The following is a 26,805-nucleotide window of genomic DNA, read 5'->3' as shown; positions in this document are numbered from 1 at the left end:
AAATGGGGCCCAAAAGAGAGAGAGAGAGTGGTATGAGTAAAGAAAAGTAGATGGGAACCCTCCACCCATTGGGAAGAAAGAAGAAAAAGAAAAGAAGGAGAAGAAGGAAGGATAACATCAATTAAATCATAAAGAAAACATAAAAGATGGAACAATCACAGAAGGAGAGGGAGACAAAGTGGAAGGATGTTAATCCCATCATTGTAAAGTTTAGAAAAGAAAATATTCCCATTTGACTTTCTTATATCTCATCATACACCATTCATTGTACTGCATATTTAGGGAAAACTAAATTATATTCACACTCACATATTTCTTATGTCACCTTAACTCTCTCCTCTGATTCTTCTTCTTTCTTCTTCTTCACCTCCGCAAAACAACAAACACCTTCTGTGCAATCTTCACTCACCCCGACCCAAAACCCTGGTTCTTCTTTTTCGTGTTTGAAATTATTGGGGTTGGAAATAAAACCGGAAAGAGGAATAAAACGATAATTATTGCACGGCCAAAGTTGTTAGAAAACACAGGAAAAGACGTTGTGAATTGATATGTTGGTGATGAAATTGGGTATGGTAGTGTGGTTGGAGAAGAAAAGGGGTTTGATTTGAGGAGTGATAATGAATGAAAATTGGTGTGGTTGAATAGTGGTGAGGGCATGAGACATGCACATCATGTCATGAGGCACAAAGTGTTGTCCATACATTAACCATTCTTTTTCAATTTTCACTTTCACACAGCAAAATGGGAAACCTGTGAGAGATTGAGTGTGTGAGTGTTGTCTGATATGAACTGATTGCACCCAAATAATGCCGACAACACCATGGAAGCATGAAACCCTTTTTTCCCAATGTTGCAAGTCAATTTCTTCTCTCTCTTTTTCCTCTATTTTCCACATGGCCTTTTCCCATTCGCATGCTTCCAATGCCATTAAGCCACACCACATTGCAAAATCTTCTCTTTTTTCAAACTAGGATGTTCATCTTCATCTTCATGTTCATGTTCATGTTCATGTTCAATACAAACAAATCCACATGTTATCTTCATATGTCAAAATTCCTCTGTTTCTGTCATTTTCTGCATTTTCAAACCCCCTTTAGCCTCCATTTTTGTTCTTTTCTGCTCCTTATATAAATAAAGTGTTTTATATGGTGTCATTTCACTCACCACCACCCAACACAGATATTCTTCATTTTCTTTATCCTCTCAAATTTAAACCTTTGACTTCTTAATTCTATACTATCATTATCATCACCCTTTTTTTTTTTTGCCTGTGTTGAGTTTAATCTGCACCGAAAATTTTATGTTATCTACGATGTTGCTTGTGATGCAATAATGGAAAAGTTGGATTAATTATTGAGTATAATTAGGAAACAACAAATAATAACTAGTGTTAATCTACGATACCTATTTATATATTTATATATGAATAATGAATTAATTAATTAATTAAAATATATAGTATATGATGTATCTGAGTGTTGAATTTATGGGAAGCACGTGACACTACTTTTCGCGCATGCCAAAAGCACGCACAACATATAAATGACACGTCATAATTTATTTTTCTATTTCCTTTTTACATATAATAATGCATACACACCCACCTACTTTTATTGGTGGAAATATCGATCTATCTTGTTTTATTTTATTTAAAAAAAATAAAACATCACCGGTCACGACTAACGTGCGCCGGAAGATTTTTTATACCAGTGTAGTATCGTGCCCAACTTCATTTAAAAAATAAACACAAAAAAAAAATACTCCAAATAGATTATTTCAGTAAGGTTAATGATGTAAAGGCCTGGTTTTCATTCATATTTTTTCTTCTTTTTTTTTCATTTCTTGGTAATTTTTCAATTTTTATACGCTTTTTTGTGTATTAATAATAAAATAATATTGTGATACAACGACATAATAATAAAATAATAATAGTTGAAAGATAAAATAGGTGACTAATAAATTAAAAAAAAAAAGTTGTAAAAGTTTATGGTGTGTTATTATTGTATGTGGTATTATTGAAAGTGGAAGAATGGTCCCTCATATTTGGTATTATGAATTTGTCCTTTCCTTAACTGAAGAATCTCCACACTGCCATTTTCATTAACTCTTAAGAACTTTTTATTCTTCCGTTTTTATTCCAAGTAACGAGTAAAAACAACTTTTATTCATATACATGTTGATTTAATTAAATGGAAACTTCAAAATTTGATCATGATTTGCATCGTAATAAGGATACATTTACATTAACTAATCCCTTGTTCGTTGAAAAGTACTCTATTTGTTTCTTTTTAGTAATTGATTTCTCAAGGGAATTTTGTCATTTTTTAAATTCTAAAATTACATTTTTTTACAGTTATATTTTGAATTTAGTTAAGAGGAAAACTAATTATTTAATAGAGAAATAAAATGCAATGACACACTATGTGTGTTATTAATATAAGAAAACTAGAAGAAGAAAAAAACTTGGGAGAGAGTGTTTTGTTCATGCAATAATAATCATCGCTTAATATATATATATATATATATATATATATATATATATATATATATATATATATATATATTCAACACCTCTACTTGTTCAAATTGTCATAATATTTATATGGATTTAAACATATAAAGTATGAATCTCTCAAAAACTATAATAGAATGTTAAAAATTGTAAAAAAAATAAAAGTTACCTAAATTAAGATTATGATCGAATTATCTTGATATATTATTCATTTCTTACTTAAATAATGAACTTAATCATAAGAATATTGAAAGAATAATTTTAATAGAAGTTTAGAAAAAAAATGTTTTTAATTAATTTTTAAATATTTCTTAACTGATATATTCCTTCACCACTTAATATGAAATCACAAATTTTAAAAAAAGAAAATGATTTAAAATCACATTTTGTTTTAACTACAAAACGTAGATGATATAAAACTTTGCAACAGTTGCAATCCTATATTCATTTTAAAATATTTGTTTTATCACGTACTAGTTTGTACATGTTGAAATAAATTGACTGGATGATGATACTCCCTTATTTATTTTTTTTTTATGATTCGAGATTCATTTGTAGAAAAACATATAAGAAAGTTTTTGTCCGGATAAAATTATTATAATTTTTATTTTATTTTATTGTACATCATATAACACACACAGAAATCACTTTATATTAATTACACTGGAGAAAAATAAGATTTGATGTGGCTTAATATGTTTTGCTTTTAAAAAGAAATTAAGTCAATAATAACACTATAGTTCTTTTGTAAATATCTACACTTATAAAAATTGATTCATTAAATAACTTAAACATATTATTTGATAGCACGAACATAGGTTTTGATTCTTTAAAAAATAAAAATCTAGTGACATTTTTTAAAATAATTGCACAATTATAGACTATGGTGTTTTGAAAAATTGAATCTTATACTTATACAAGTATTTTTGAAATATCGTGTTTTTAAAAGGCTTTACACAAATGTTAAAGTATAGGTTTCAGTTTTACCTAGAACCGAAGCCTAACTCATCGGCATAAAATAAATTTGTGAATTTTTACAACCTGTGAAAGGTTCTCTTGCATAACATCGCTTCATTCTTTTTCTTCGTCGTTGCAATTTCGTGTTTTTCTCACTATAGTCTTTGTTGAGGTTCATTTTTTTCTTCGTTATTGTTTATCATCCTTATCGTTTATTGTTTATTTCTTTCTTTCGTTATTTTTTTTTCTCTTCAATCTCCTAACGTTGTTTTTTTTTTCTCATTTTGTGGCTTCACGGTCATTGTCATCTTTGCGTGTTCGAACGTTGCAATCTTGCGAGTTTATGATGGTCTTGATACATTGTTGTATCTTAATTGTTGGTTTACAAACAATTGATCTTGGTCTTTCGTTCTAGCTCTCACTCTTGTTCTTACTAAACATATTGCTTTTATTTTTATCCTCTTAATATTTTGGAAATATTATTGACCCAATATCCTATTTTACCTTATTTAGATATACTTCAGTTGTAAAATTGAAGTATAATGATGAAAAAAGATACCATAATTTTATATATATTTAACTGATCCTTCATTGTACTAGTGATACCATAATTTTAAAAATATATTAATATTTTTATTAAACAGGATAGTATAAAGTTAAGTAATATAAATTTAAATAGTATAAATATATTTTAATTAAATTCGATTATTTATTCAGATGTAGCTTTTAAATATCATTATTGTGAGCTGATAATCAAGTTTTTTAACATGTCAACAAAATTTTCGTATTTGCTTACCTATGTATTTCTTAGTTGTACAACACATTCTTGCGATCTTAAATTAAAAATAAGGTATAATTTGGTGTAGTGTTAATCAAGATTGAAAATGTACGTAATTGTGACTATTCTTTTATATGATAAATGTATAATTAATATATGCTGAAACTTGTGATTTTATGTTACTAATTCACATTTATGTTATATGTTGTGACACTACTCGTTATAACAACAAAATAATAAGAAAAACTTAATGACAGATGAAGTTATGAGCCATAATTAATTTATTTATAATAATTATTTTTTCAATTTTATATGTTTTTTCAGAAATTAAAATTTCAAAATATTATATAAATATTTTTTTACAAAAAACCTACAAGTATAGTTATTTATAATTAACAGGTATTAAATAAATGGTTTGAAAATTTAATATTTAAATTTTAGGTTTTTAATAGATTAATTGAGAGTCAATCTAACCAATAAGGAAAATAATAAATGGTTAGAGAGTGAATGCAATTATTTAATCTTGTTCTAAAAACTATCTATAGAATAATAGGTTATTTAACAATACGGCATTCATAAACAATAAGAAATTCCATACATAATGGATTAGGACCAAACCAAAGTCATCTTTTCAAATTTAGTACAGCCAAATGAAAAACAACTTTTATTTGTTTAATTAAAAATATATTGGCGAAATTAATAAATAGAAAAATAGTTTTTTAAATGCCACCTGTGTTTGTTAATATGCTCTCACTTAAATCAAGAAGCATTAATTTGTTCACTTTTATTTAAACTTTAAACAAGTTATTTAGTGTACTCTTTATAATTTTATTTTCTTTCCGTATTTAATATTTACATAATTTGCAACTCATGTAAATTAAGGGGATAGTGGGTATGAGAGTGAATCAATTTAAGAAGCGTGTGAATTTTTTGTGCTGAATTTTTTTATATTCAAATTAAGAAGGATTTTGTTGTTTCATTTATGTACGTAAAAAGAAAGTTTCATCAAGTTTCATATTTAAGAAGCGTGTGAATTTTTTGTGCTGGATTTTCTTATATTCAAATTAAGAAGGATTTAGTTTTTTCGTGTATGGACGTAAATCAACAAGTTTTATCAACTTTCATAGGCTTAATGTGTATATTAATAGTGTAGTTAAGAGTTGTCTTGGTTTGGTTTCTTGTATTGTATGAGTAATTTTTCGATTTTTTTAGGATGTAAATTTTTATTTATGACGACATTATGAGGATCATTTGTTTTTTAGAATATGTTTTGAGGGAGGATTCACATATGCTTTGTTTCGAGAGTATTTTTTCTTTAGTTTACCATAATTTTTTTGATCAACTAGTAATTTAGTGAAGTCTTATAAGGAAATGACGTTTGTGTTTGTACTTTTTTTTAAACATATGCAATCCAAAATTTCTCATGTTTTTAGGGAATAGCTAATTATTTAATTTAGCATCGATTCATATAAAATAATGTATATTATTTAATGTTTTACTTACATGTATTTATTTATATTTTTTATAATAGATATAATTTATCTATGTTTCGTTAAGTATACTTTTTTATCATGAATTTGGTATGATCTCTAGGTCTTATATTATTATTACTATTATCTTAATAATAATTTAATATGATGGTAAGTGATTTATAAATTTTAAAGTGTCAACATAATTGAGATATCAAAATTTATAATAATATCAAACATAATTTTATTTAGAAAAAAAGTACTATATCTTATAATTTTAACTAAATAGTGTACTTTTTCTGAATATTAATATTGGTTTACATAATTAAAGGATTAAACATTTTAAACATAAAATTGAAAATTTATAAATAATTTGATAGTGATTGAATACAAGATGATACATTAAATCGAACAAATATAAATATATTTCACTCAAATACCATATTAAAAACTAAATTTAATTTTAACTCAAATTCATAAACAAGTTTATTAAACAATATTTATACCCACTTATATATATATATATATATATAGAGAGAGAGAGAGAGATATGACCTTATATTTTTGTTAATGTATGATCTCAAATATAATGTTAAAATTATATCAATAGTTATAATTTTAATTAAAAGTTAATAATATATTTTTATTACACGATAACTCTTTTTGGAAAGATACTTATAAAATTGTTCACATTCACAAGTAGTATCATATTTAAATAAAACTAAAGAAAAGGCTTTCACAAGTACTACCATATTTAAATATAACTAAAGAAAATGCTTTAACAAGTTTTAACAAATTTTATCATACATTCTCTATTTCTAACATACAAAATAAAATAAAAAATATTTTAAAATTAAATTATAAAGTTATTGTTTCATAATTGAATCTAATACAAATTTCAAATGGAGTGATAAGAAAGAAAAGATAAAAATTAAATATGTAAAAATGAAACAAAATAAATAAAATAGAGGAGATAAATGCACTCAAAATTGGGATTGATTTGAGATATTTGAGATACTGTAGAAAGAATTTGGATTATTTGATTTTTTTTTTATTATACTTTTAAAATACAATGATTTTAAATAGAAGATAAATAGTTCAAAGAAAGCAACATAAAACCTAGACGCGCATAAAAAAAATATTGTAATTTATTTCAAATATAAATAAAATACATTGAATGCATAATAGTTGTGTTTAATTATAATATGTTATTTGTAAAGATTAACCAAGATAAGTTGAACAATTCACACGAGACACATGCCACTTAGCATGTGAGAATAATTTGGACAATTAATGTGAGTTATTTTAAAAATTTTATCAAATCTTTATAATTAAAATGATAAAAAAATAACGTCATTCATGCCTAACTTTTTTAGAAGGTATATTTGTTTGAACAAGACTAAATAAACTATGTTATTTTTTATATAGATGTTAGTGTTGGTTGCCCCGTCATACATATAAGACTTTATGTTTCTTAGTTCATACAAGGAATTATTTGTTTTTGTAATTTTTTCTTTAGGTTATAACAAAATATTAATCCCATGATTTTAATAACTTTATTTTTATTTAATTAAATTCGTAGAAATAATAAATTTTATACATTTATTTCTTAAAATAAGTAATATTTACAATTTTTTTTACTTTTAATTTTTAAATACAAACTTGTTAAAAAATTCATAGAACATGTACACAACTAAAACAATAACGAAAACTAAATTTCAAGCAAAAAAACAAAACCCACGAAATAATTACATGCAAAATGTTGTTACATTACAAATTGTAAATAAATTAGACTCAATATTTATTTAAATAAATAAAATTTATAATAATAAATGTATGGGAATGATTTCCTTCTTAAAATATATGAACTTGGATAGAAATCCTTTTAGTGATATAGATTTTAAAAAACAATTTAAAAAAGTTATAACCCAAATAAGGTTTGTTGAAGCAATAAAGGGGTAAAAAGTTAACTTGTGAAAATACTTCTTATTTTTTTATTTTATTACTATTTTTTTACTCATTCAAATGAATTGAGAAGTCAAATTGAACAATTCAATAGAAACACATAGGAATTAGCATGTAAGAACAATTTTGACAATTAAGTGACTCACCACGACTTTCTAATTAAGTAACTTTTGCAACTTCTAAGTTGTGCTTGTTTCGCTCAATTGAAACAAACACTAAACTCGTATATAAATACGTGGTCTTATATTATTCATAATAGTTGGGTAGAAACACAAGACAACAATAAATACATATTTAAATTTGTGATTTTCTATCATAGATGATAAATCGATAGAATTCCAAATAACAATAAATACTTGTTTAAATATGTGACTTTTATCATTGATAACATTTAAATCAAGGAAGACATTAATTACTTTAATTTTATTATATGTTTAAATAAGTTATTCTTCATAATCCTGTTAATTTTCTTCAAGTATTTAACATTTAAACAATTTTCAACAGAAATAGAGAATAAGCAAAGATATAACTGAAAAACATATATGTTATCTTATAATTAAACAAAAAATATGAAGATAAACAGTATTTAATTAGAAGAACACAACAATTATAAATAAACGAGGAACCACAAGCAGATTCAAAATCTTAGTCAAACGCTTTATATTTAAAAATTATTTAATTAATAAAAGTATTATTCTAATACAGATTTCATAAACTAAACTCTTGTACAGTTCAGAAGAGGTCAATTTTAATAAATTCACACTCACAGAACTTATTTTTTTATTAATAAATGGTACGAAATTTTGATAAGAGATAATCTTAATTTTTTTGTCCTAGTTATATTTAAGTTTAGAAAATTTATTATTATCACTATCATTACAGGTAACTCGAAGAGATGCCATTGAGAGTAACTTGTAAATTTATTACAAAACTCTAAAAACTAAAAAAAAAATGTAAATAATTATATAATATAAGTTTTTGTAATAATATATGTTATGGGATCCGAATCCATGTCCCATGGATATTGAACTCCGGTTCGGAATTGACACTGAGAAAAAGAGTTGGTGAGGACTCACTGCAGTGTGGGTCCTACCTGTCAAATCAAAGCAACAACACCAACAGGGACAACCACGTAAATGCGCCGAAAATTATAAAAAAAAAAACGGAACATAGCCTCCCATGTTTCTCGATCTTCGTGCTCTTCTGTTCTCTCCTCAGACCTCAACTCTCTCTTCTCTCTTCTCACTTTATTCTTCACTCACTCACCCTTCCAACACCAACACCAACATGTTTATGCTTCTTAGGGTTTCTTTACCTTCTACATTTTAACCTTCCTTATCTATTTCTATTCCTTCCTTCTACTTCAAGCTCCTTCGCTCTTTCTCTTTCTTTTTCAAACTTCCTTCTATTTTTCTCTTCTTTCTTTCTTTTTTTTTTCCCGGATTCTTCTCACCTTTCGAAGAAACAATAAAGAGAGAGAGGGGACAGTGAGTGGGGTGTGCGGGGTTTGGTTCTATCTTAGCTGGTAGAAGAAACGAGCGTTTCCTGTTAACAATTTGGAGCCATTCGCTGCAATTTCAATGAAAGAGAGTTTCTTTCTTTCTCTCTCCCTGTCTCTCTCTCTTCGCTTTTATTTTTTATTGTCTGAGCTGGTTCCACGGTAGCGGAACTTCAGAGAGTGGAAGGAACCAATTACGGTGGTTGCACAAACTTACACACTCCTTTGCTGTCTCTATTCGTTTCTTTCCCCTTTAACGTTACCCGCTTTGAGTTTTCTTATGTCAAGTTACCGCCTTTACTAGTACCAACATCAACCACACCCCCCTTTTCATTTTATTTTCATTTTCTCCTTATCGTTGAGAGTGACTGAGTGTGTACTTTGGGAAGAGCGAAACATGGCTATGGCTGTGGCTCAACACAGGGAGAGTAGCAGCAGTGGGAGCATTGACAAACACCTAGATGCTGGCAAGTATGTGAGGTACACTGCTGAGCAAGTCGAGGCTCTTGAAAGGGTCTATGCTGAGTGCCCTAAGCCTAGTTCTCTCAGGAGACAACAATTGATCAGAGAGTGCCCCATTCTCTCCAACATCGAGCCTAAGCAAATCAAGGTGTGGTTCCAGAACCGAAGGTATGCCAATTCAACGCTTCTTTAACCCATCTCTTCATGGTTCTGGAAGTGGGTCTTAGATGTGGGTTTGGATGGTGTGCAGGTGTAGGGAGAAGCAGAGAAAGGAGGCTTCTCGGCTTCAGACTGTGAACCGCAAACTCACTGCAATGAACAAGTTGTTGATGGAGGAGAATGATCGGTTGCAGAAGCAGGTGTCACAGCTGGTGTGTGAGAATGGGTATATGAGGCAGCAGTTGCATACTGTAAGTGTGTGTCTTCTGTCTGATTGTCAATTCTTCACCTTTTGGGGTCTTGGGCAGAAAATTTGGTGAAAAGAATGTACTTAAATGTGGAGAAGTTGAGAGAAGAACCGATCTGTTTTTGGTTTTCTTGCATGCTGGTCTTGAGTTGATGTTAGTTGCTATTGTTGCTTTACTGTAAGTATTACTTGTGTTGGTTGTTTTAGCTGTTATTCACGCTGTTCCTATTCCTGCAGACATCAGCAGCAACTACTGATGCTAGTTGTGATTCGGTGGTTACCACTCCTCAGCATACCATGAGAGATGCTAATAACCCTGCTGGGTAATTCGAGCTTCATGAAGTAAAGTTTATGCTTTTAGTGTAATGAAGCTTTACTAAATTGGTTTATCTATTGTGATCCATGCAGACTCCTATCAATTGCGGAGGAGACCTTGACAGAGTTCCTTTCAAAGGCTACGGGAACTGCTGTAGATTGGGTCCAGATGCCTGGGATGAAGGTTTACTTTTTCTATTGTTTGCAATAAATCAGTTCATAAATTTAGTGACGTATGGCATCCGTGGGATAGTTATTGTGATACCATGTTGATTTGAGTTTACTAAACTCTGCAATTACATCTGCATCTAAAAAAGTTATTTTTGCCAGCCTGGTCCGGATTCGGTTGGGATCTTTGCCATTTCACAAAGTTGCAGTGGAGTGGCAGCTCGAGCCTGTGGTCTTGTTAGTTTAGAACCTACGAAGGTAACTTCAACTTCTTAAAATATGGTTTAGATATTTTTTTTGTCATTTCTTGGTAGGACAGTCAATATGTGCAAGCTGTTTGGGATTTGAATTTCCGAATGTCCAATTTTCAATAGATTGCAGAGATCCTTAAAGATCGTCCATCTTGGTTCCGGGACTGTCGGAGCCTAGAAGTTTTTACTATGTTTCCTGCTGGAAGTGGAGGAACCATTGAACTCGTTTACACACAGGTGAGCCTCAAATTTAACACTTCTTTGTCTTTTTTTTTTTTTTTTTTTTTTTTTTTCATTTCTGAGATTATACTTCAAAATTGCTACAGACATATGCTCCAACGACACTGGCTCCTGCCCGGGATTTCTGGACTCTGAGATATACCACAAGTTTGGAAAATGGCAGTCTTGTGGTGAGTACGTTGTGTTTGATGCATTATTTAAATATATGTAACACTGTTGCGTAGTGTTTTCTTTAAACTCTTCTTTGAAGATAGAAATTTTATTATTACTTCTTATGTGCCTTCTTATTCCCCTTTTGAAGGTTTGTGAGAGGTCCCTGTCTGGTTCTGGCTCGGGCCCTAATCCAGCTGCTGCTGCTCAGTTTGTAAGGGCTGAAACGCTCCCTAGTGGTTACTTGATTCGACCATGTGAGGGTGGAGGATCAATCATTCACATAGTAGACCACCTAAATCTTGAGGTTTTGCTTCTTAACACTGGGCTAATGCATTTTATTTCTTTTCTTATCCACATTAATTTGGTTATTATTGTCTTTAGGCATGGAGCGTCCCTGAAGTGTTACGGCCACTTTATGAATCATCAAAGGTGGTGGCTCAGAAAATGACAATTGCGGTAAGTTCATTATTGGTTATACATAATATAGGAATTTATATCCCAATTTGTATGGACGGGTAGTGTTATTGTGAACAATGTGCAAGGTGAACAAAATTCTTGAGCTTATTGAGTACTATGCCATTTACTGCTTTAGTAATTAGTGCCTGAGCCAACTGTGTTAGACTTTCTAGCTGATTCTTCCACTAGAAATTGGCAATAAGGTTTCGGGTGCTGATTCTTCCCCTTCTGTCTTTTCATTCTTCATTTGAAGTTCCACAAATACTTAAGTATTTTTCTAGCTCTATTCCCATTTCATTTGTTTAACATGTTCTGTTCCTTTCTTCAAAAGATAGATGCTAATGTGATGGCTTTTATGATAGGCACTTCGCTATATCAGGCAAATAGCTCAGGAAACAAGTGGTGAAGTGGTTTATGGGTTGGGCAGGCAGCCTGCTGTCCTACGGACTTTCAGCCAGAGACTGAGCAGGTAGCCACATGAAATAATGTCTTATTGAAGCCTAATTCAGGCTGCAGTACAAGAATACTGATTTTGTGTCATATTCTCTGATTCATTGAGTTTTCCGTAGAAAATTAACGCATTTGACTTGCAGAGGCTTTAATGATGCTGTAAATGGATTCAATGATGATGGATGGTCTGTATTGAACTGTGATGGTGCTGAGGATGTAATTATTGCAGTTAATTCAACCAAGAACTTGAGTGGAACTTCTAATCCAGCAAGTTCCCTTACATTCCTTGGAGGAATTCTCTGTGCAAAAGCTTCTATGTTGCTTCAAGTGAGTCTTGAGAACCCAATGTCATGATATTTTTAAGTGCTAGTTTTCATTGAATTGAATGCGGATACATCATGGAAATACTTTGTAGCTGCTTTTCTTTTTTGAAACTAGCAACTTTCAGATTACATGGTATTTTTGATGAGTAAATTTGGTCAATGACAAATTTGAATCTAGCTTTAAAGGGATAGATGATTCTTTAATTTAAAACTATAGATGGTTACGATTAGCCACTGTTAATGTTATGTGACAAGTTATGATTGAAAATTATTTGCAGAATGTCCCCCCTGCAGTTTTGGTTCGTTTTCTGAGGGAGCACCGCTCAGAGTGGGCCGATTTCAATGTTGATGCTTATTCTGCTGCGTCACTAAAAGCTGGAACCTATGCATATCCAGGGATGAGGCCTACAAGATTCACTGGCAGTCAAATAATAATGCCTCTTGGTCATACTATTGAACATGAAGAGGTAGGTTTGGATTCCATTTTAAAGTGGACAGAGGATGCATATATGCTTTGGTCGATTTGTTTCACAGAAGAAAAAAACTAGTTTCATTTTTTTTGGACATTTGTACTTGCAAGCAACATTCCTGATTGAGTTTATTTTTGCTACAGATGCTTGAAGTTATTAGGCTTGAAGGCCACTCTCTTGCTCAAGAAGATGCGTTTGTTTCTAGGGATATTCATCTCTTACAGGTGCTGCCTCTGACTGACCTTTGTTATTGTGGTGAACATTATCTGTATATCTGAATTTAATTTTTGGTGCAAAATTGCTTTTTTGTATTAAAGATGCAATCATAGTTGGCATATCTTGCAAAACTTCAATAAATAACCAATACAGGTAGATTCTAAAGTGCACTTTCTGTTGTCCTTCTTGCAGATATGTAGTGGAATTGATGAGAATGCTGTGGGGGCTTGTTCTGAGCTCGTATTTGCTCCAATTGATGAAATGTTCCCTGATGATGCTCCTCTAGTTCCTTCTGGGTTCCGCATTATTCCATTAGATTCAAAACCAGTTGAGTATTATGTATATTTTACTTTTAACAGTCTCTATTACACTCACTTTCTCAGCTCTTAATCTTCACTCCTCCTGTGAACACATGTAATAACTTAAAAGTGCATATTACTGAATTTTGTGTGCTCATCCTCTCCCTCAAAATAAATACAAGATGTCACTTTCTATTTTGTATCCAAACAGTGACTGAAAGTTTACTGTGTGGTTCTTAGAATGGATCTACTATTGCTGTTGTCCATGCGTATCCCTTCTGTAACATATCTATATTATTGTGTTGTAGGGTGACAAAAAGGATATAGTTGCTACAAATCGGACCTTGGATTTGACTTCAGGTTTTGAAGTAGGACCAGCAACAACTACTGGTGCAGATGCATCATCAAGTCAGAACACTCGTTCAGTGTTGACCATTGCCTTCCAGTTCCCTTTTGACAGCAGTTTGCAAGATAATGTTGCAGTCATGGCACGACAATATGTACGCAGCGTGATTTCCTCGGTGCAGAGGGTTGCCATGGCTATATCTCCCTCAGGTATAAGCCCAGCTGTTGGAGCAAAACTTTCTCCTGGTTCTCCAGAGGCTGTTACACTGGCTCACTGGATCTGCCAAAGTTATAGGCAAGTATTATAATCCAGTACTATAGTTCATATTTATTTTCCAAAGGAAATTTCTAACAGGTTTTTGTACCTATTTTTTCAAATCAGTTACTATTTAGGGTCTGATTTACTGAGATCAGATTCTCTTGTTGGTGACATGATGCTGAAACATCTGTGGCATCATCAGGATGCTATTCTATGCTGTTCACTGAAGGTAAACTGTGTGCTTTCTATTCGTTCCATTTCAAACTGTGACTGATCCATTCTTTTTTCCTATAATGATTGATTCTTCAATACTTGTCAAGTGAGATTAATATGATTCTTCTCCATTTGATGTTGCAGTCATTGCCAGTGTTCATATTTGCAAATCAAGCAGGCCTTGACATGTTGGAAACAACTCTAGTGGCCTTACAAGACATCACATTAGATAAAATATTTGATGAGTCTGGACGCAAGGCATTGTGTACAGACTTTGCCAAGTTAATGGAGCAGGTGATGTCTGATTATCACAAAAGTTTCAAGTTACAACTAAAGTTTCATTTGGAAAAAGACTTAAATTTTGGTCTGTTCTGTCTGTTCTGTCTTCAGGGTTTTGCATATCTGCCAGCTGGAATCTGCATGTCGACGATGGGGCGGCATGTATCCTATGATCAAGCCATTGCATGGAAAGTGCTCACCGGAGAAGACAACACTGTTCACTGCTTGGCTTTCTCTTTCATAAATTGGTCATTTGTATGAAAAAACCAGTTAATGTGCCCTGCTTTTTCCCACTTGAACATAACAAACGAAAGGGTCAAAAGGGAAACAAACAGACAAATTTGGAGGGAAAAAGAAATCCTAAATTTTTGTATAACACAGGATCAGGCTTGCATTTAATTCGATTTAATTTATTTCTTATTTAGTGCAGAGACCAAATTGAATTAATCTTGTAAATTATTTAGTGCTAGATTGAAGTTGAGACATACTCTGTTTTTGTCTCTAGTACTGTTTGGTCTCCAAAAACAGAGGACCTGTGTCATGTTTCTTACACAATCACAGTTTGACTTTTGTCACCAACATAGTACTACGCATCTTTATTGACGTACTGTTTTATCACGATAATCATATAAAAATTCTACGTGGGTGAGTTCAATACCCCAATTTTATTTAGAAAACAGATTAGCTGAAAAAAAAATTGAGGTATTTTGAAAAAAATTCTGTCGTTATATCAATCTCCTAATTAAAAGAAAAATAACTTAATTGACAAATAAATTAGCAACCTTTTTTAAGAACATTATCACTTGCAACAAGCACTAACAAACAGTTGCATATGCATAAAAGATATGTAAGGACACAAATAAAGTGCGTTTGAAAATTATTTTAAACGAACGTTTTAGATGATTTTACTATCCTAGAACGCAAGTTATTTTATTCTTATATATCTAACATGTTATTTCATCATATGATAATAAAAAATAATAAGACTATTGTTATTTATAACTATATATATAAAGAGGGTTCTTCTTTTTGTATTGATTTTTAAAAATATTGATTTTATTCTTTAAATATAATAATTTATTAAATTTCTAAAAATTGACCGTTACTTTTACAAACTTTTTATAAAATCGGATGTCTCTGTTTCTTCTTTTTTTCTTTATTTATCAATGGTTATTCTTTTATCTGTTCCGATATATTTTACTTTATTTTTAATAAATATAATTTTAATTTATATATTAACTTAATAACATTATAATATTATCACCTACTAATATTATCACACATATTTAAAAAATACATACACACAAGCGTGATGATACGCTAGTAATTATAAAATGAATATAAATTGTTTTTATGATTTTGTTTTAAATAGTTTTTATTTAGTTTATAGACAATTTTTTAATTACAAAAATAATTAACTTTAAAATATCAAATATTTATTTTAAAAGAAGCAGTCTTCATAAATAATGATTTTAACTAAAAAATATTTAAAAGATAAAATTTAAAAATAAACGTATATACAAAAAGAAAATTCACGTCAAATATAAATATAGATTTGATTTTTTAAATAACTTATATTTTTCAATTTATATATTTTTCCTCTCTATTCCTTACTTAAATTTTAATATTTAAAAAAAAAAATTATCAATAATTAAAAATAACTTTGTACTACAACATAAATATGTGTGATAAATCCAAAATATAATTTATGTGTTCGTGAATATTTTATTTACCGTAATATTTAACTCAAAAAGTTTTATTCTTGTAAACAACAGTATTTTTAAATGTTATTCCTGTAATCAGTAAAAGACATGTCTTGTCCTAATCCTATATAATTATACACTTTCTTTTTTTTAATTTTATTATTTACTATCACATTAACTTTCAATTAAATCTCTTAATTTCAATTTAAATTTTATGAATCTTTAAATAATTTAAAAAATGTATATATATATATATATAGAGAGAGAGAATATTTCTAATTTACTCTGCTTTCTGTTATTACAGCATGAAAATATGATAAATATGTGTTCAGTTGAATATTTTTAATATTTTTTATTATTTGTATAACTATGTCTTGTCCAGAAAACAATCCCGCTTTCTACACCAACAAAACGACGTAGTTTTCCGTTCACCTGTTCACCTGTTCACCTGAACAACCGTCTTGGTCAGGGTTTTCTTTGACCCACATAATCTTTTCCAGAAAACGCGATCCCGCATCCTCCACCATCGAAACGACGCAGTTCTCCGTTCATCTGAAAATCCGTCACAGACACTTTGATTCGACCGAATCTATTGTTTGTAATTTTTAGTATTTTATGATGCAATTCAAATTTGACTGAGTAATGTGCATTATTAGTTTTGTGATTTTGTGTTTGCGGGATTGTATTGCAGTGTGGAATACTTTATTATACCTGGAGAAAAGAAAAAATGGGGTTAAGCCCTTCAAAGCTCGTGATGATTATATTGTTAATATTTCTCAGCTTCTCTGTAGCATACTCATCTACTACAATGCACACTAATAATTGGGCTGTTTTAGTCTGCACTTCTCGCTTTTGGTACATTAAGATTTTGTTTTTAGCTTTGCTTTGTTTTGTTGAGTATCCATGGTTTACCTGAGGGTTGATATACTAAATGTGCTGCTTTCGTTGTTCAGGTTTAACTATCGGCATATGGCGAATACTCTGTCCTTGTATAGGTAGGGATACAATTTAGCCTTATTTTTAGTTGTTTTGTTTGAACTATGCTTGACAATGGTCTAAAGGTCTTTAAATTCTTTCTCAATCAGAACAGTTAAGCGGCTAGGAATACCGGATGAGAGGATTATACTCATGCTTGCAGATGACATGGCATGTAATGCAAGAAACAAGTACCCTGCCCAGGTTTTTAATAATGAAAACCATAGACTTAATCTATACGGGGATAATGTGGAGGTAAGTTTTTATTTTTTCAGGTGTGTATTATTATGTCTGAATCTTTTGTGCAATATAGAGAAGACCTTTATTGTTAGCTTTATTTCTGGCTGGAGGCTGTCATTGCAAACATAGCATATTTTATTTCACTAATCTCGAAAGCTGAATTATCCCGAAGTTATCTCTTACATGTGTTTGTGGTTTTCTGTTAGAACTGAAACTGCTTTGTGATTTTGTAAAGAAGTGTATTTATGAGGTGCAAGACAGGTCGAGACTTCCTCCTTTTTAAGTGTTAATTTGTGTGTGTGTGTAGTCAGTGTTTGTACTCTTCTTTTTAATATTATCTTTAACTAGATTTATTATCTAAACCATTTTGGCTTTTTGACTAATTTTTGTCATACAGTAAATTAGTTTAGTTGTAGCAGAGGCTTCTCAAGGTTTGCTTCATTGATAGTATATGTATGCTTACGGTATAAAATTATCTAAATGAGCTGAGATTCCTTTAAATTAATTTATGAATAGACTGAGTTACCCATGTTCTGGACAACAGACAATTGAATTAGGTTTGCTTTATTTCTTATCATGAGTTTTGGCCTAGTCCCCTCCTGAAGTGTGTATCCTTTTTCTCCTTTATATTTCAATGTCACGTGTTGCCAAGAAAAACCTCTATAAGCCCATAACTTCTCTGACAGTTAGCCAAGTTAGTCTCTTGTGAAAAATTGGCGTACATCCTAAAAATATCTTTTACTTTCATGTAATGCTCTTATTTTCATCTTTATCCTAAGTGTCATGCTCTCTAGTGGAGGAGTTACTAGTTCTGTAATGTTCAATGGCTATAACTTGATAAAGCCCCATGTTTATTTTCTTCTTTTGTTTAGTTGTATCATTTTCGTGTAGTATTTAGAAGATAGAATATTTGTCTCTTTCTACTATTCTAGGGCTCTTGATATGTAGTATAAATTAGAGGATGATCATTTTCCTGCAATCACTCAGGTAGACTATCGTGGCTATGAAGTGACAGTGGAGAACTTCTTACGGGTACTTACAGGACGGCATGAGACTGCTGTTCCAAGGTCTAAGCGACTTCTTAGTGATGAAGGAAGTCATATTCTTCTGTATATGACAGGGCATGGAGGTGAAGAGTTTTTGAAGTTTCAGGACTCAGAAGAGCTTCAAAGTCATGATTTAGCTGATGCTGTGAAACAAATGAAAGAGAAACGCAGGTATAGTTCCACATAACTGTTTATTTGTGACCTATGAATTGTAATTTGATTACATGAAATAAAATAGAATTTATCATTATGAAGCCTAGTTTATTGGTGGCAATGATTTTGGCTTAACAAAGAGAGGAGAGGATAGTGAGTTCTCCTTAACAAAAGTACAAAAAGAAGACAATAAAGATGAATAATAATTAAAGAAGACCTACCCATGTTCTGGACAACATGCAATTGAATTACGACTCCAATTTTGCGTGCTTATCAATGTTGGACTATAATCTCTTTTGTTTACTCATTCATAACTGGATTTGTTAGGTTCAAGGAGCTTCTGATAATGGTAGACACCTGCCAAGCCTCTACTCTGTTCTCCCAGGTCTCATTTTTTTTATTTTAATCATTCTTGCGAGCTCCTATGCCAATTCTTGTGAAATAATAGTATGTGGTTTTGAGTATTCGTTGTCCATAATTAATCACCACTCAGCATTTTAGTACATAATGTTAGCTATAGAGTTGATATCTGTCCAACTCTAATGCATGCCTCGTGTTCATTATTAGATGTATTTTGTTGAATGATGTTCTTGCCGTTAGTGCATGGGTTGGGGTATAAAGAAGTCTGAAATTCAGTTCCTCACATTTCTTTGCTGTTAGGCTGTTTAGCTTCAGTTAAAAGGACCTATATGTCAATGATTAACAATGTTCGAGTACATATAAAGAGATTATGTTCTAAATGGTTTTCCTTCTTTATAAATGGTACTTTGCTTTCAGTCTTGAGCATCTCTGTGGCAATCACATAATTTTAATGAAAGGAGATTAGCAACTTTCCTATACTGAGGGATTTGGTTTTAACCAATTGTTACATTTTTCCCCACTTCAGCATCATGTCATGAAGTACAAAGAATATGAATTTAACACTTTTCTGTTTTTGTTACTTCTTTTCTAGGTTTTATCTTTCTGTATTAAATCAATACTTTTAGTACCGTCTGTGTCTATTCATTATTAAAATGTCTAGGTGATTCTAGACTATTTGTCCCCTTCAAATTTATAGTTGTTTATTATGTGATAATAAGAAATTCTTTTTTAAGTCTGGCTGATTATTCTTCCCAAAGTTTTGTTGCTGACTGTTCTTTTTATGGGCATGGCAGCTTCATTCGCCAGGTGTTTTGGCAATCGGAAGTAGTATGAAAGGAGAAAATTCATATTCGCATCATTTGGACTCGGATGTATGTATGAAAATCTAATAGTCGTTCTTTCAAGGATTTGATTTACTCTGGTACAGTTTATCTATTGATTTTCTTGTTCATTACATTCAGGTTGGTGTTTCAGTCGTTGATCGTTTTACATTTTACACCCTTGCTTTCTTTGAGAGGCTGAATATGTATGACAATGCTTCGTTAAGCAGGTACATGTAAACTTTTTATATGCCTTTCTCATGTTAAGTATTTTATTCTTACTATATTTCAAGTGTCTTTACTCTAGAGAGCATGTTTGTTTTTTATTTCATGTTCTTTTATCTGAATTTTACTTTCCATTCATTTTGTTCCGGTTCTGTTTTTTATTCATTGTTTGAAACAATTATCTTTAAAAATCCTATTGGGAATTAAAACTTAATTGACCCCTTTTTGGTGAACTAAGTTTAATGTTTTCTATCATTTGAAAATGAACAAAATCATCACCCTCTCTTGTTGAGCAAATCCAGACTTAAGGGCAGCTGAAATGCATAAGACTAAAATCGTGTTTAAATCATGGCAATGAAGGCTTAGTTTACACTGTCTTTTTTTGTGTTTGTTTTGCAGTCTTTTCAAGTCATTTAATCCAAATTTGTTGATGTCAACTGCGTATTATAGAATGGATCTATACCAACGCCATTTAGAGGAGGTAACTAAATTTTGGTCATATTTTTATTCTTTTTGCTTCTCTATTTTTTTGCGTAAATTTTTATTGTTTACGTGGTGAGGAATCAAGTTTTCCAAGGTAGTCTTTTGGCTCAATTTTTAGTTTAATTGGAAAAGTTTATTGATTTAGTTTGATTGACATTATCTGCCACTTCTTTTATGCTTTGTTTGATTGAATTGATGAGTTCGTTATTGTCACTTCTTTCCAGGTACCTGTGACAAACTTCTTTGGTTCTGTAATGAAAACTATACATACAGATTCAGCCTACAAATCCCTGTCTAATAAAAAAGTTGGGACAGATAAAACGAGAATCTCTTTGGAACGATCAATCTCTGACAATGACAGAATGATTTTTAGAAACTCAGATGCGGAGGATCAATTTAATAATTTAACTGCAGAGGTGATTCTAATATATGCCTCATCAAGATTAGTTTTACAATTTAAGTTGTTTCATGATCTTTAAGTCATGTTCACTGGATTTGCTGTGCAGGAACATTTCCGAGATGGTGTTGGACAAATATGGAGAGCTATTCTTGGCAATACTTTTGAAAGCATCGACACTTTTGTGTGCTATGGATTGATTTTAATGCTTCCTTTGTTGATATTTTCCACTTGGTTGTCAAAGTAAATGATTGCAGCAATGTTCTTGAAGTTTGTTTGCAAAGCGGAGATGCTATATGTCACCAGTACTTGAATTGTAATCTCACTTGAAGAAGATATTACTGGGGACTGTACATAGTATGGGGGCGCAGACTACAGAGAGAGCAGCTTTGACTATCAGCTGTGTTATTCGGTTAGCCATTGTTTTTTGCCTTAGTGTTGTGATGTTGTTGTCATGTTTCGCCCTGTTTAACTTTTTATGATTGTAGACTGTAAAATTTTGTAAAACCTTGCATTAGTTTGTGTCCATTGGAATATGGATCTTTTGAATTACTCGAAAATCAAAATGCTTGAAACATATATATATATATATATATATATATATATATATATATATATATATATATATATATACACTACATCGTATGTATGCATTAATGACATAGACTCCATCACCAAATTTGACTGAGTCAGCAATAACCACCACTTGACAAAACCCTAAATTAGATGTCTGGTTTGATGGAGTATAGTTCATGCATGCAACCAACCGTTAGGTACTACTAACACAGTAACACATGACATGAAACTTTAAAATCTTTGACGAGTGCCAGACAAAACAAAACCAAATCCCTGACGCCAACATTTTCTTTACAAGCTGTCCCAGTTTCTGCATGTTACTGTTTTTATTTAGCGTGAAGCTATAGATCAGAAGTTCAGGAGAAACGGTGGAACTGTGGTGACCCAACAAATGAAGGCCATGATGTAGTCGTTTTCAAACTGCACACAGTGTTTTTTTGAACAACTTCCAAGATCATTATCAATGAGCACAGTCATGCCTGCTGATGCACAGGCTGCTGCAAATGTAAGGGTAGATGTGACCTGCATGGAAGACACAGGTCTTCTGAAATTTACACAACAGTTCTTTCAGAGGGGAAAAAGTAACACAGGTTACAGCTACACATGTCTACATTATAAAGAAGTTGATAATGAAGACAATAACAGAATACACTTTCCACCGCAGTTATGGTGTGTTATATTCAAATCCCAGTGATTCTTCTGTGAAACTGTGTGCATAGTGCGTATATTGTTTGAGATTAATAAAAGCAGTTGGGGTGAGTCTATCAGTTTTTGAAAATTGTGTTACACATAACTGTTAATAAAGTGCAGAATTGTAAAAAGATTATGGAGTCTTATACTGTAAATCTTACCCCATCACCAATTGTAAACAAGCTGAAAATTCTATAGTTCTGCAAGAAATGCTTTACCAAAGGGCATACACATCAGTAAATAGCCAATGAAAAGTTCCACAAAGATTGCAAACCGGCAACAGCAACAGAGTGACTGATAAACAATGAGACGAATATTTTATGTAATGTCATGGCATTTTTGCCGAACAAAAGAGGAAAACTGAAAAGAATAAAAGCCAAAAAGTTAATGCATTAATGACATGTTTCAACTAGACAGTACAAACAAGTCAGCTTATAGAACAGGGGCCACTGTCAAAAAACTGGTATAATAAGATCAGAGCAGATCTATCCAACACCAGTCCCACAGTATTTGGCCAATAATCTTTTTTTTTTTACTTAAAAAATTCTTTAAATTAAAGTTCAAACAAGTGCTTCGAAGGTAAATTAGAAGATATTCACTAATTTTAGTGTTTCAATGAGCATTTATAAAATTACTTTAAAAATCATTGCTACCGGTTCTGTTTGGTTGATCTGTAAGGTATTTTACACTAATAGTAGATAAAAACCAAAAACTGTTTTAGAAGCTTTTCAAAAAATGTGTTTGACTCAATTCCTTTTATGTAAAAGAAATCCAAAAATGCTAAGCAAGACAGTAACGAAATATGCATCAAATGAAGTAATAGCATCTCATCAGTACAAATAACATCATGAAGTCATGGCATTCAGTCATGACCCAACTATTTTCATTGCATCCTATGATTACATTATTACATACAACAAATTCTCTTTCCAATAATTAATGTTTTTTCCATAAAAAAAAAATAGGAATAGTAACTTTGACTACAAAAACAGAAAGTTAGCATCTTTCTATTAATCTTTTAGCCAGAAAAATAGGAATAAGTTAATTAATCTCATTCTTTGTCTTTATATTTTATTATTTCTCCCTGTTTATGTCCAGCTGAAAAAGTTATAGTCTGTGTCTTCTCAACAACTTGGGTTGATTTCAACAAAAATGTTTAAACTCCCTGAGGTATAAAGAATGTTTGATAATAGAAGTGACTCTTGTATTATTATAGTTATTTTTAAACTATAGTTTATTTTGTATATTATAAATTCTACTGTATTATAATGAATTTAGTTTTATGTCATAACTGAAATAAGGTACTTTTTCACATAAGTGTATTTAAATTAGTGCTTTTACAAATGATTTGTTGGAATAATTAGTTAGCATCATCTACATTATGTAGATCGATGAATCAATTTGTTACTATAGTTTAAATTTGTTTTAAGGATTTTGGTATAATTGCAACGGTGTAATAAACTATGTGGGGTTGCAAAACAAAATGGTAAGTTTGGAGCACAAAGTGGACTAAACAGTTACAAACCCATGAGAGCTATTGCTTCCTATACCCCATATCTTGTGGCATCACATAAGTATGTTGAAATAACTATTTTATCCTTAATAAAAATATATACTCTCAATCGTACAATTCAAAATGTATCATTGAACTCAAATTTATATTTGATACAGCATATATTTTTTAATATATTTTGGATTATATGATTTTAAAAAATATTTTTTAAAATTTATAAATACAAAACGGATTACAAAATTCAGAATGTGGTTAAAAAAATATTTGTTTTGGATTTTAAAATTCATTCTAAATTCTTTTATTTCTTCCCTTTCTTTTGTATCATTCACTCCATGTTCACCCTTTCCTTTACTCGCATTTTCTTCACCTTCTTTGACTTTCAACCTTCATTCCTCCTTTTTTATTGCATTTTGTTCCAATTTTCTTTTAGTGGTCTTCATCTTTGTCTGTCATTGGATTTCACGTCAAACTAAAGAGTTAGAGGGTGCTTGAAATCAATGTCTTTATCAATCTCTTTGGGTCATCGGCCTTTGGCGGTATCCAATCTCTTGCGCAGCTCCACGAAGATAACTTTATTTGTCGCCTCTGCTTGTCCATTGGTTTGTGGATGTTCTACAGAACTTGTGATGTGCTTGATGCCAAGGCCAATATAGAATTTGGCTAACTCTTTGTCAATAAATTGTCGGCCATTGTCTGTGATGATGGTATGTGGTACACCATATCTGCATATAATGTCCTTCCACACAAATTGTTGAACTTGTTGGGCCGTGATGGTAGTTAGTGGCTTGGCTTCGATCCATTTAGTGAAATAATCGACAGCTACAATTAGGAATTTTACCTGCCCCTTGCCGAGTGAAAAGGGGCCGAGAATGTCCATTTCCCACTTAGCGAATGGCCATGGGGATAGTATGTGGTGTAGTTGTTCTTGTTTCTGGTGAATAAGGTTGCCATGTTTCTGACATGGCTTGCATTTCCTGACATGATCTTGGCAGTCTGCTTCTATGGTCGACCAGAAGTATCCAGCTCTAAGAACTCTGGTAGCCATGGTGCGTGCACCGGAATGATAACCACAAATACCTTCGTGTAGCTCTTTGATGATATATTGGGCTTGCTCTGCCGTGACACATTTAAGGAGGGGTTGGCCATATCCGCGTTTGTAGAGGTCATCGCCTATCATGGTGTACCTGGCGGCCTTAGCCAGCCAAGTTTTGTTCGCGTCTGGGGGGGGTTGTCGGTTTTGAGGTATTGGATGTAGGGGGTGGTCCAGTTTTGGCTTTGGGAGGGGGTGACGTTGCTAGCTGGGGTGTGGGTTAAATTTTGACAAGTGTGTGTGATGGAAGGTGTGGATAGTGTTTGTTGTAGTAAAGATCGGTGACGGTTTTTGAGCTTGGTGCTGGCCAATTTGGAAAGGATATCGGCCTTAATGTTGTCGGTTCTTGGGATGTGTTCGACGCGGACTTGTTCGAAGGCGGTTTGAATGACTGCAGGACCAGATGGTAATACTGTAGAAGGATGGGGTCTTTGATCTGGAACTCGTCATTTAGATGACCTACAGTAAGTTTGGAGTCAGTTTTGCAAGTTAATCTCTTGACGCATACCTCGCGGGCTAGGGAAAGACCGGCGAGGATGGCTTCGTATTCGGCTTGGTTATTTGACGTTTTGAAAGCAAAGTGAAGGGATTTTTCAATGAGGATATCGTTGGGGCCTTCTAAGACGATGTCGGCGCCGGCACCCCTTGGATTTGAGGAACCATCTACATGAAGCGTCCACTGGTCCTCTATAGGTATTTGTTGTAGGTCGTTGATGAAGTCTAAGAGACACTAGGCTTTGATGGGGCCGTGGGGTTCATAGTAGATGTTGAATTTTGATAGTTCCACGGCCCATGATGACATGCTTCTGGCTAGATTTGGTTTTTGTAATATTTTTTGGATTGGATAGTCGGTCTTAACGGTTATGGTGTGGTTTTGGAAATATGGGCGTAGACGACGTGCCGCGTGGACCAAAGATAGGGCCAACTTTTCTACCATCTGGTATCTGGTTTCAGGGTCTTGTAACGTTCTGCTCACGAAATACACAAGATGCTATGTGCCTTCTATTTCTTGGACCAGCGCGGTGCTGACTGTATAATCGGTGGCTGTGATGTATACGAGCGAGGGTTGATGGGTGTCCGGCTTGTGGAGGATAGGTGGGGAGGTTAGGGTTGTTTTTAGTTTTTGGAATATCTGTTCACAATCATCTGTCCACGTGAACCGGGTGAATTTCTTTAGGAGTTAGATTATGAGTTGGGTTTGTTCGGCTAGTTTGGGTAGGAAACGGGAAATGACTGTGAGACGGCCAATGAGACGTTGGACCTCTTTAATAGTAGTGGGGTTGCGCATTTTGATGATAGCCTTGCATTTTTCAGGGTTGGCCTCTATGCCGCGTTGGGTTAACATAAAACCAAGGAACTTGTCCCGGTCAACACCGAATACGCATTTGTCGGGGTTGAGCCGGAGGTTGTATTGGCATAGCGCGGAGAAAACTGCTGACAAGTCTTCAGCATGTTGGTGATGGCTTGGGGATTTGACAACCATATCGTCGAACACCTTGTCCATTAGCCGTTGGTAAGTTGCTCCAGCGTTTTTGAGGTCAAAGGACATGACCCTATAGAAGTAGTTGGCATCGTCCGTGATGAAGGCGGTTTTGTGCATGTCTGATGCGGCCATAGGGATTTGGTTATATCTTGAATATGCATCCAAAAAACTAAGCACCTTGTTCCCTGCCGCGCCGTCTATGAGTCGATCAATGTTGGGTAAGGGGTAAGCGTCACGGGGGCAAGTCTTGTTCAAGTCTGTGTAGTCTACGCAAATCCGCCATTTGCCATTGGCTTTCTTCACCAAGACAACGTTAGAAAGCCAAGTGGTGTACTGAGCTTCTTCTATAAATCCTGCGCTCAGCAGCTTGTCAGCTTCGACCTTGGCTGCTTGCCGACGTTCTTCGCCAAGCTTGCGTTTTATCTGGGATACATAGCGGGCTTCTTTGTATATGGATAGTTTGTGGGATGCCACCTGGGGGTCCACTCCAGGGAGGTCGGCGGCCGACCAGGCGAAAAGATCGGTGTTGTTGATAAGGATGGGTGTGATGGTGGCACGCTCGTCAA

At 32.5% G+C, this 26,805-nt stretch overlaps 2 protein-coding genes and 1 pseudogene across 4 annotated transcripts; 2 read left to right on the top strand and 1 right to left on the bottom strand.

Annotated features, from left to right (window-relative positions):
• Positions 1-9,216: 9,216 nt before the first annotated feature.
• On the top strand, positions 9,217-15,063 carry REV (Homeobox-leucine zipper family protein / lipid-binding START domain-containing protein). Its single transcript, XM_028054539.2, has 18 exons — positions 9,217-9,809; positions 9,892-10,051; positions 10,285-10,370; positions 10,456-10,546; positions 10,693-10,788; positions 10,905-11,018; positions 11,108-11,191; positions 11,323-11,478; positions 11,556-11,630; positions 11,993-12,099; positions 12,224-12,407; positions 12,682-12,870; positions 13,017-13,097; positions 13,282-13,416; positions 13,697-14,028; positions 14,116-14,221; positions 14,350-14,499; positions 14,596-15,063. The coding sequence occupies exons 1-18, from the start codon at positions 9,577-9,579 to the stop codon at positions 14,743-14,745; spliced, it is 2,529 nt and encodes an 842-aa protein (XP_027910340.1). The 5' UTR covers positions 9,217-9,576; the 3' UTR covers positions 14,746-15,063.
• Positions 15,064-16,548: 1,485 nt separating this feature from the next.
• On the top strand, positions 16,549-21,453 carry LOC114168167 (Peptidase C13 family). Of its 3 annotated transcripts, none has more exons than XM_028052906.2 (11): positions 16,549-16,781; positions 16,879-17,042; positions 17,141-17,182; positions 17,273-17,417; positions 18,390-18,619; positions 18,929-18,986; positions 19,756-19,833; positions 19,924-20,012; positions 20,407-20,488; positions 20,715-20,906; positions 20,997-21,453. In XM_028052906.2, the coding sequence occupies exons 2-11, from the start codon at positions 16,915-16,917 to the stop codon at positions 21,132-21,134; spliced, it is 1,182 nt and encodes a 393-aa protein (XP_027908707.1). In that variant the 5' UTR covers positions 16,549-16,781; positions 16,879-16,914; the 3' UTR covers positions 21,135-21,453. The 3 variants fall into 3 exon arrangements, with proteins under 3 accessions (XP_027908707.1, XP_027908706.1, XP_027908708.1); XM_028052905.2 differs by having other exon boundaries at positions 16,549-16,785; XM_028052907.2 differs by lacking the exon at positions 16,549-16,781 and having other exon boundaries at positions 17,278-17,417.
• Positions 21,454-21,793: 340 nt separating this feature from the next.
• On the bottom strand, positions 21,794-26,305 carry LOC146881909 (CASP-like protein 5A2 pseudogene; annotated as a pseudogene).
• Positions 26,306-26,805: the final 500 nt, after the last annotated feature.

This window comes from Vigna unguiculata, chromosome 11 (genome assembly GCF_037176805.1).
Source record: "Vigna unguiculata cultivar grain cowpea cultivar isolate G323 ecotype 2 chromosome 11, ASM3717680v1, whole genome shotgun sequence".
In the NCBI taxonomy this organism is placed as follows: Eukaryota; Viridiplantae; Streptophyta; class Magnoliopsida; order Fabales; family Fabaceae; genus Vigna; species Vigna unguiculata.
Note: the sequence above shows the minus strand (reverse complement) of the source record. Positions and strands in the feature narration are given on the sequence as shown.

Coding starts and splice junctions, on each gene's coding strand:
- LOC114168167 (XM_028052906.2), top strand. CDS start 16,915: ATGGGGTTAAGCCCTTCAAAGCTCGTGATGATTATATTGTTAATATTT. Junction 17,183..17,272: donor AATACTCTGTCCTTGTATAG/GTAGGGATACAA, acceptor TTTCTCAATCAG/AACAGTTAAGCGGCTAGGAA. Junction 20,013..20,406: donor GACAATGCTTCGTTAAGCAG/GTACATGTAAAC, acceptor TTTGTTTTGCAG/TCTTTTCAAGTCATTTAATC.
- REV (XM_028054539.2), top strand. CDS start 9,577: ATGGCTATGGCTGTGGCTCAACACAGGGAGAGTAGCAGCAGTGGGAGC. Junction 10,052..10,284: donor TGAGGCAGCAGTTGCATACT/GTAAGTGTGTGT, acceptor CTATTCCTGCAG/ACATCAGCAGCAACTACTGA. Junction 12,100..12,223: donor TTCAGCCAGAGACTGAGCAG/GTAGCCACATGA, acceptor TTTGACTTGCAG/AGGCTTTAATGATGCTGTAA.